Raw genomic sequence first — 10,034 nt, forward strand, 5'->3', positions numbered from 1 at the left:
AATTAAGTCGTTACGGTGTTTTAATTTTTACTACGCACTCAGTCTTAAATGTGTTTTCGCTACACTAATGTGAAATGACCTGTTTTCGTCGTAAGTTTATTACCTGTGAAAATCCATCATTACATTCTTTACTACAGAAAAATAATGTTTACTGTGCGAAAGTAATGTTGACTATCTTTTTGGGATTTCACCGACGTAAACAAACAAAGATTTGTTATTGTTTTGTCAACTATTTTAATTTTCAACGACCAAAACTGTAAACCCAAAGTAAATATTAACTTGACATTTAAGGCATCGCCTAAAATAAAGAAATATCCAATGTCTGTTTTAATTAAGAAAATAATATTAGTCTTTGTAGTGTAGTGTTTGTAGTTTTTTGTATTGTTCAAAGCACTAGTGAAAGTTGGGTTATACATATTCTCGACCATTTATAATCTCGATAAATCTCGCACCTCAAACATGGTCTAAAAATATGTAATGACTCACTTTCTAATCTTGTTATGTAATATACTATTAAGTTCTTGTGTTCGCACCTTAATTAAGTACTCGTGTATTACCTATACTATTTTGTATGTCGGCCGTAGTTCATTAACGGTTGTAATTTTACGCCAGCTGCTTTATGATAATGTAATAATTATTAGGTTCTGAAAAACACCATAGTAATAGCATTTAAATTTGGAAGAAAGATTACAGTCTTATTAGTTACAAGTTACAATAAATTACTTTAATGTGTTCAATTGTTATGAAATTAAGACTAAATTGCTTTATTGTGGCTGTTATTTAAAATTGGTGAATCCTGTAGATTATACACAGACTTCTAAACATACTGCAGATTTTACTAGCATAACATTATTTTTTAATGCTCATACTGATAAATACTTTTATGACAGCTACTACTAGCAATAAATGCTGTGTAGCTTTATATTTTATATGCTTTCCGCCTGTTGTAGGAATATTTTCTTTCGCATTATTACGGGTAAATAATAGCTTGGTACCTTGCCGATGGTTAGGGCAGTATTATTATTTCGAATTGTCTAGTAGAATTTCAATAACGAGGGATCTGATTTAATTTTTAAACTAAACTATATACACTGCTATTTGAACAATATTGTCGCGTATCCATTCTCACAGGAGGAGGAGAGGGGGTCAGTGCCTACGTCAGAACCCCCTCCATGGTAGTAGTAGAAGGGGTAACTTTCACCCCGACGCCGACGTCTCATTTCTTGCTCAGCCACGTTCCTTGTCGGTTCATACTCCTGCTTGGTTCTTCCTTTGCTTTAGAAAATTCTTTGTTTTTCTCAAGTTTAGCTGACTTTTGTTGGATTTAAGTCTTCAGTGCTGTTGTGTAGCATTTGAGACTACTGAGTGGTTTTTATTGGAAATTTATTGGTTTTTTTCGTCCGTCAGTTATTGTTTTATAGTTTGGAGTTTTCACTGACTGTTTGAACAACTTGTTGTTAGAGAGTTGATTAGTTGTTTAACAGTAAATAGAAGTAGAAATCAAATATTGTGTGGTTTTTACTGTAGATTTAAGTTTTTTTGGTCAGCTAGTACGTGTTGCCATCGTTTTATTAGTTCTTATTTATACTTTGGTTTACTGACTACTACAAAAATTAGTAGCCAGTAGTCTTATTTCTTGTTGTTAGTTAATAATTTAGTAGGTTTAGTTTTTGAGTAGCTGGCTTGTATAGCTGGCACCATTTATAGATTTAGTAGTCAGTGGTCTCATTTCTTGTCAGGTGAAAATCGAGTACTTAAGTTTTTGAGTACCTGAATTTTATTTCCACCATTTATATTTACATTCCCTAACGGCTTTTAGTTGTTTTTGTCGCTGGTGCCGTACAGTATAAGTGGTTTTGGTTTTTAGTTTTTCACCGTATAATCCCAGGGATTTTTTTTAGCTTAATCCTGAGTAGGTAACATCTTTATTGAGCCTACCTTTTGTTTAGTAGGCTAAGTTAATTTGGTTTTTTAAGACTGGTTGTGTTATTAGTTACTTTGTACCTGCTTAGGGACTCTTTGTAGTGCTTTACTTAGACGCAAAACTTCTGCGTTTAATTGTTGTTTATACAGTTTGTCTCTTAGTTCAATTATCGTGTTAAATTCCGGAGTTATTAAGTATAAACATGGCATATACTTGTGTTGCCAGTGGATCGTTTCATCAAGGGGATTCGAGGTTTACTTACAGCAGAAACGCCCAATGTGTGGCAAACTCAGCCTGTGCCATCGCTTGGAAGTCTCTGGGGAAAGAATTCTCTACTTTTGCCATTGATTCCATACTCTTAAGTGGTGATGCATTGTATAGGTCATTACGTAATGAGGGTTGTGTTGGTGGCAATAGGTTTTTGTTCCCTGATGAAATTCCACACGAGTTTACGGTTGCTGGAAATGAAGTTCGTGTTGATATTTCTTATGTATATGATGCTTTGTACCCAGTAACTCGTGATTTATTAGATGATAGCATCGCAGAGCTCGCCTGTGAGTTAGAGCTATTGTTTGTAGGAGCTACTGTGAATGTCGGGTTTTTATTTACTGGGTTGAACGTGACTGTTGGCTTTTGGCACAGCCAAGATAAATACTTTTTGTTTGATCCACATGCAGTAAATGAACATCGTCAGCATGACATCAGTATCAGGGGCAACAACTTGGCTCGACTGTTTGCGTGTGATAGCTACATATCTTTAGCGTCCCTACTGCTATGTAACGTAGTGTATGAAGCCAATGCACATCAATATTCGATAACACAATTGAAATTCGATAGCCATGTCGCATCCGCTTCGCTTGACTTTGTGTTCAACCCTGTTATCACACCACTCCCCAGTTTGAATTTTACTCCTACCCCACATTGTCCTAGCCCTGAATTTCTAATTCTTAACGATTCTATCAACGAATCACTTTCACAGTGCCCCAGTCCTGATTTCCTCCAAGATCCAAAATTGAATACCCTATATCCAGTTGTAGTGATTTCTCCTTTGAGAAAGTTTAAATCCCTCCCCAATCTCGAAACTCCCCGAAAAGGACCCGGAAGGCCAAAAAAATTGAAACGTGGGCGTCCTAAAGTTTTAAACACGACTAAGGACGAACAAATTGCTGCCGCAAAGAAGAAATATACGGATAATCACCCGGACAAAAATGTAGACGATGCTTGCCGTCACCGAGAAACCCACCCTGATTCTCATAGGGAGGCTGTCCGTATATACAGCCAATCTCATCCAGAAGTGAATAGGGAGGCTGTAGGGCGCTACAGCCAAACTCATCCTGAAGTGAATAGGGAGGCTGTAGGGCGCTACAGCCAAACTCACCCTGAGGTTAACAGGGAGGCTGTACAGCGATACAGCCAAACTCATCCCGAGGTAAATAGGGAAGCTGTTGGAAGATACAGTCAAAAGAATCCAGACGCCTCTCGGCAAAGGGTAGCCATTTTCCGTCTGAAAAATCCTATGCTTTCTGAGCTTCGTCATTTGCCAGCAGCACTTGCTAGACATATTTTTCATCACGGTCCAATGGGTTCTTGGGAGGGGGAGTTGCTGAACAATATTCCTGCTTTTAATCTCAACAAAATTAGCCTTTGGGATGATAGTATTTTCAAGTGTTCTTACTGTGGTGCTCGACTATTTGAAGAGGAAAAGGGTAGAAAGAAGTGGTGTTGTGGTCAAGGGGCAAACAACGTTCTTAATCTACAGCCTCTTCAGGAATCGTTCTACTCAGATCGCCGTTTTCTCGATAGGGCTCGTGCTTACAACGACATGTTTGCGTTTTGTGCATTAGAACTATCTGGTGGGTACAGGCATCCAAGTGGTCTTTCATTTTTCAAAATTGAAGGGAGAATGTACCACCAGGTTTACAATCTGTCCGACTCTGGTCAAAAGTTTACTACTAAGGCTGGGGACGTTCAGTTTGTAAATCGTTCTCGCATGTACATCGATGACGGTGAAGAACGTCGGAATATTGCCTTGGGTAGATCTCTCGACGGTGGCATAATTGACTTAATTACGCGATTTTTGTCACAGGAAAATCCGTACATTGTTCACTATCGGCGTTTAGGTAGTGAACCTGCAGTCAACGCTCACTTGGACTTCCAAGTAACAAGTAGAGCTACCCATGGCCCTATTCTAGGCGACAGGCAAACAGGTGTTGAGGTACACGCTGTTCTAAGCACTGAGGAAACTGTTTACGAGCCCCGTAAGCTTACGATTTGGAAAGTTGGCTCTGGTAGGCCCAGTTCCATAAATCTGTTCAGTCCCCTTATGGAGCCATTTCAATATCCTCTGCTCTATCCCCATGGCACTTTAGGCTGGCACATAGGACGCTTGGACAACTTTAATAAGAAATTGTCGCAATATGATTATTCGCGTTGCCTCCTACTATCCGATCCTCGGTTTTCGCATCTCGGCCGACTGTCTCAAGCTTGGCAGGTCGAGATGTATGCAAGATACGAGGAAGAAAGGCTTAACTATATAAAGTTTACGCAGACTAAATCAGTTGAAAATGCCATGCGGATAGGACCGTTGGATGAAGTTGAGACGGTTACTCGAGGTGGACATCAAGCAGGACGTCAGGTTTTGAACGACATTGCTAATGATGAAACTGTTCAGGGGGAGGGTGGGATACAAGCTGGCAAAGTTTACCTCCCAAGTTCGTTCACAGGGGGGCCGAGGTATATGAAATTGCGTTACGAGAATGCTATGGCCTTAGTTTCTCGTCTCGGCTTTCCTACGTTTTTCCTTACATTTACCTACAGTGCGACTTGGGAGGAAAACAAAAGGGCTTGTCCTCGAGGCAGTGGTCGTAGTGATCCCAGTACAGCCTGCAGGGTCTTTTACATTAAGCTCCTGGAACTTCTTCGGGATCTACGTAGCGGAGCTATGTTCGGTCGTTCTGTGTACATAGTCCACGTTATCGAAATGCAGATGCGGGGCCTTCCACATGCCCACATCGTGTTCAAAATCGAAGGCGATGGACCTGTTCAGGCAGCAGACATAGACTCCATCATTCGAGCTGATATCCCGTCGAAGGAAGAGGCAGGTGGCAGATTAAGGGCGTTGGTTCTGAGACATATGGTTCATGGTCCTTGTGGCACGGATCACAGAACCGACTTCCCTTGCTGGGACTCTGACAAAGGTAGCTGTACGAAATTCTTCCCTAAGCCTCCCTGTGAAACAACCCACGTAGATGAAAGAGGGTTTGTACAATATCGGCGTGATTACAATAATGAAGGGAGTATAACGTCAAGGAACAGATCGATTCCTGTGCATGACGGCTGGGTTGTACCGTATAACTCAGCATTGCTTCTAAAATATGAGGCACACATCAACTTAGAGGTAGCTTCCACTCGACGAGTGATTAAGTATCTATTTAAATATCTAATGAAGGGTGGCTCGCTTCAGAACGTCAAAGTTACTCCTTTGAGTAAACAAGACGATGAAGTCGAGCACTATGTGACTAAGCGTATGGTGGGAGCCAGTGATGCATGCTGGCGTCTCTTGGATTTCCCAATATCAAAGTCTGAGCCCACCGTTGAATGTCTCCCTGTTCATCTAGAGGGAAAACAGAATGTGTGTTTTCGACCTAACAACTTGACACACGCCACTTCTGGAGCTACCTCTGACTTGATCTTTTATTTCAATAGGCCTCGTGACCCAATGTTTGACAATTTGACGTACCAGTGTTTTTTTGAACAATACATTGTTCACAGCAAACGTCCAAGTAGTGCTGAGGTTTACGAACATCCAGACGGTAAGCACTTCTTAACTTCCAGAAAACGTGGCCAAAAGATCTGTCGACTCTTCTGGGTTTCACCAAACAGGAGTGAGCAATATTTTCTTCGGCTGTTGCTCATGATAATACCATGCCGTGGTTACGCCGATCTGCTCGCTCGAGGTGGTGATGGTTGCACTACATTCCAACAAGTAGCACGCACCCTCGGTTTGGTTGAAGATGAGGACGAGTACCACCAGGCACTGAAGGAAGCTGCTCGATTTATGGTCGGCCCGAGGCTCCGCTCTTTCTTTGTTCTACTTTGTAACATGGGAGCTCCCGCGGCCCTCTTGTGGGATGCTTTCCGGGATACATTGTGTGAGGACCATTTGGAGCGGAATCCTCTTGATCACGACGTTGCTTTCAAGCTGGGTCTGATTGAAATCGATCGAAGTCTTCGCCGTCAGGGATCCTGCTTGGCCGACCACGGTCTGCCCATTGTAGATGACGACACGACCGAATTGGGTAGGGAACTACTCATCTACGGTGAGAATCAACAGAGATCACTGGTAGATGAGTGGGAACCAAAGCTTTCCAACGACCAGAGAGTGGTGTTTGATTATGTAAGATCGATATTACATGGCCAGGTTGGTAGTCGGTCCATAAAACTTATCTTCCTCGACGGACCTGGTGGCTACGGCAAGACCTTCTTAATTCATGTGATCCTCGCATACGTTCGTAGTCTTAACAGGGTTGCTATTGCTGTCGCTAGCTCCGGCATTGCTGCTGGTAGTCTGCCTGGTGGCACGACAGCACACAGTATGTTTAGGCTGCCACTTGATCTCGGCGATGGCACTGGGTATTGGAACTTGACCAACGGATCTCAGCGTGCAGAACTCATCAGAGCAGCCCAGCTCATAGTTTTTGATGAGGCCCCGATGGCTCACCGGTACATTTTTGAAATCATCGACAGATCTCTGCGTAACCTCATGAATTCACCTGAGCCATTTGGGAACAAGATCTTCCTCTGCTGCGGAGATTTCCGTCAGATCGCACCAGTTGTAGCTAAAGCTCGTACTCCAGCAGACATTGCTTGTGTGTCACTGTGTGCGTCATCTCTGTGGTCAAGCTTCAAAATCTTTTCCCTGTCCACCCCTCACAGAACTTCTGGCTCCACTGCGTACTCCGAGTTTCTCCTAAAAGTAGGCAATGGAACAATTAGATCTGTAGATTTTGAAGAAGGCCGTGGCTGCTCAAGTCTGATTCCTTTGAGCGGTATTAGATATGTGACATCACTTCACGATTTAGTTGACTTTGTATTCCCCGTTTGTGACCTGAGCCATACAGATAGAATCGCAGGCCGGGCTATTCTTTCAACCATGAACACCAATGTCCAGCAGATCAACAACGCCGTTCTTAATCTGACTGACGGCTTCGTTCATGAGTTGAGAAGTGCTGATTCCGTGGACAAGGAGCACGACGACGGTATGGATGTGGACGTTCACTTGTTGAACCAGGCTACTGGCAAGGGCGTGCCAGACCATGTCCTGCGACTCAAGATTGGCTCCGTGTGTCTCGTCATGAGGAACCTGAACATTGACAGCGGACTCGTAAACGGCACCAAAGTGATCGTGACCGCTATTAGACCTCGTCTGATCACGGTGCGACTTCCTGGACAACGCGATTCGATTTGTATTCCCCGGATTCAATTCGTTTTCCCGTTTGTCGAGGGGTCTCCGCTTCGCGTCCGCCGTCTCCAGTTTCCTCTCATGCTGGCCTATTCCATGACTGGCCACAAAAGCCAGGGCCAGACGATTGATCGTGTCGGAGTCGATCTTCGCAGTGACTGTTTCACGCATGGTCAACTGTACGTCCTTCTCAGTAGAGTCAGACATCCTGACGACATCGTTGTTCTGGTCCATCCTGACAGGGTCCACGAAGGAGTTGCCTATGCAAAGAACATTGTATACGACGAGCTCCTTCGTTAATTCCTACTTTGACCTAAGCAGTAGGCTAGGGGATCTGCTTTAACAAAACTCCCCGTCGTGATTTGACATCCACGGCAGTACGACAAGGGGTCTGCCTTAACAAAAGTCCCCGACCTTTAGTTTGTTATTGTGTGTTTTGTGTGTTTCGTGTGTTTTTGTGTGTTTCTTGTGTTTTTGTGTGTTTCGTGTGTTTTTGTGTGTTTTGTGTTACTGTTTGTGGTTCCGACGTTTCCCGGCCTCCCCGTGGCGGAACTGGATATGCCATACAGTTTGTGGCTAACTGACAAGGAAACAAACATTACATAATTGATTTCCATTACTATATTTATAAATATTTACTACCATCTTTTTAATTGAAATACTATTACTGTTAATCTATATAACTGTAAATAAAATGGTTTCGACGTTTCCTGGCCTCCCCGTGGCGGAACTGGATATGCCATACACTTTATGGCTAACTGACAGGGAAACAAACATTAGTTCATAGATATATATTTTTTTATACATAAACTACTGCCAATCCACTACCCCACAGTATTATCATAGACTAAGCCATGATTTATCTATGGTATTATTAATATTCTTCTATTAATACATATACATTTTTACTACCATCTTCTAACTTAATATACCAAAACTTTCAATTTCAACCAATGTTACTTTCGTCAATAATATCACAATTCTTCATTAACTATATAAACAATTTACTTCATTTACTATATCGATAATTATAAAATATAGTTCCGACTTTTCCTGGCCTCCCCGTTGCGGAACTGGATATACCATACAGTTTATGGCTAACCGACAGGGAAACAAACATTACTTAATCGATTTTAATTTATAAATATTCCTGCTTTGTTACAACTAAACTCTTATCTACTAATCTTTTTTTATCAGCCTTAAGAATGATTTTTTATAAGGGGTTCGTTAAGGTGGAGCTTGAAATTAACTTGCCAACCTCCTCTAATGTAGGGGGCCTGGGGGCGGAGCCCCCAGCGAGCCAAAGGCGAGTCTATAATCTATACAGCCCGATGTGTAACTGATAAGGTATACAAATTCTAGACCACTTCTAGACGTGCTAGAGACTTGAAATTTTCGGCGTTTTGTAGGTCTAGTGCCCAAACCCCCGGGAAAATCCCGAAAAGTAGCATTTTCCCCTTCCAACCCCCCCTAAATTAACAATTTCCCCCCCATGTTATTCTTATGGAAAATAACGTTGAAAAACACCGATTTTCTTACAGTCATCTGAAACGTTTAGAAACGTGCTAGAGACTTGGAATTTGCGTAGGATTGTACTATGGGATCCTACATTACCATTAAAATTCTTAAAAACCCCGTTTTCAAAATTCTACCCCCCCAAAAAAAATCCAAAAAAATTTCGGTTTTCGGAAAAACATGTTTTTTTAAAACGGCTGTAGCTCGAAAACCGTAAGAGCTAGAATCGATTTGAGGAAAAATCGTGAGTTCGAAATTAAATTTTCTACAAGACAGTTTTGTCTGAGAAGGCGTCATATCGAAATTCGCACTCCTTCACCTTCAAAAAACGCTCTAACTCCAAAAATTGTAAAAATCCTCTATTTTTTTACGTGTTTTTAATTTTTAAAACGACTTTTCGTATATATATTTCTATTTTTTATGCTCCCAACATTAAGAGAAAAGTTACGTAAGTGACCTTCTATAATTTTAATTTACGAAAAAAAATTTAAAATTGCGAATTTTCAATCAAAAAGGTAATTTTTTACGCATTTTCTTATGGAGAATTAGCATGTTTTGACAGGCATTTTCGAGCACTTCTAGACGTGCCAGGGAGATGAAATTTGGCACGCACGTGGGTCTTGGGCCCACCCGCTCGGTAAAATTCCGAATAGTCGCATTTTCCTCTTTCAACCCCCTCTAAATTAACAATTCCCTCCCCATGTTTTTCTTTTGGGAAATAACATTGAAAAATACCGTCATTCGTACGCTCATCTGAACCGTTAAGAAACGTGCTAGAGACTTGAAATTTTGTAGTTTTGTAGTACGGGATCTTACATTACCGGTGAAATTCGTAAAAACCCCATTTTCAAAATTCAACCCCACCGAAAAAATCAATTAAAAACCCCTATTTTTGGAAAACACGTTTTTTTAAACAGCTGCAGCTCGAAATCGGCAAGACCCAGACGCGATTTTAAGAAAAAACGTAGGTTTAAATTTTCTACTAGACAGTTTTCTTCCAACCCCATTAATACAATTTTACCATTAGCAACAGGGTGCAGCACTATTATTTTTTTATTTATTTATGACAATAGCTAATTTGCCAACCAAAAGGTGAGTGAGTGTAGCGAATGAGCTAACCTAAAGGCAAGTGAG

At 41.4% G+C, this 10,034-nt stretch overlaps 1 protein-coding gene across 1 annotated transcript; it reads left to right on the forward strand.

Moving 5' to 3' along the window:
• Positions 1-2,126: 2,126 nt before the first annotated feature.
• On the forward strand, positions 2,127-7,685 carry LOC128984992 (uncharacterized). The gene has a single exon (XM_054404367.1). The coding sequence runs from the start codon at positions 2,127-2,129 to the stop codon at positions 7,683-7,685; it is 5,559 nt and encodes a 1,852-aa protein (XP_054260342.1).
• The last annotated feature ends 2,349 nt before the right edge of the window (positions 7,686-10,034 follow it).

The sequence above is a fragment of the Macrosteles quadrilineatus genome, unplaced genomic scaffold (genome assembly GCF_028750875.1).
Source record: "Macrosteles quadrilineatus isolate MER2022 unplaced genomic scaffold, UCM_ALF_1.0 Scaffold_2__2_contigs__length_208266976, whole genome shotgun sequence".
In the NCBI taxonomy this organism is placed as follows: Eukaryota; Metazoa; Arthropoda; class Insecta; order Hemiptera; family Cicadellidae; genus Macrosteles; species Macrosteles quadrilineatus.

Excerpts from the sequence above, each read along its gene's own strand:
- LOC128984992 (XM_054404367.1), top strand. The coding sequence starts at position 2,127 with ATGGCATATACTTGTGTTGCCAGTGGATCGTTTCATCAAGGGGATTCG.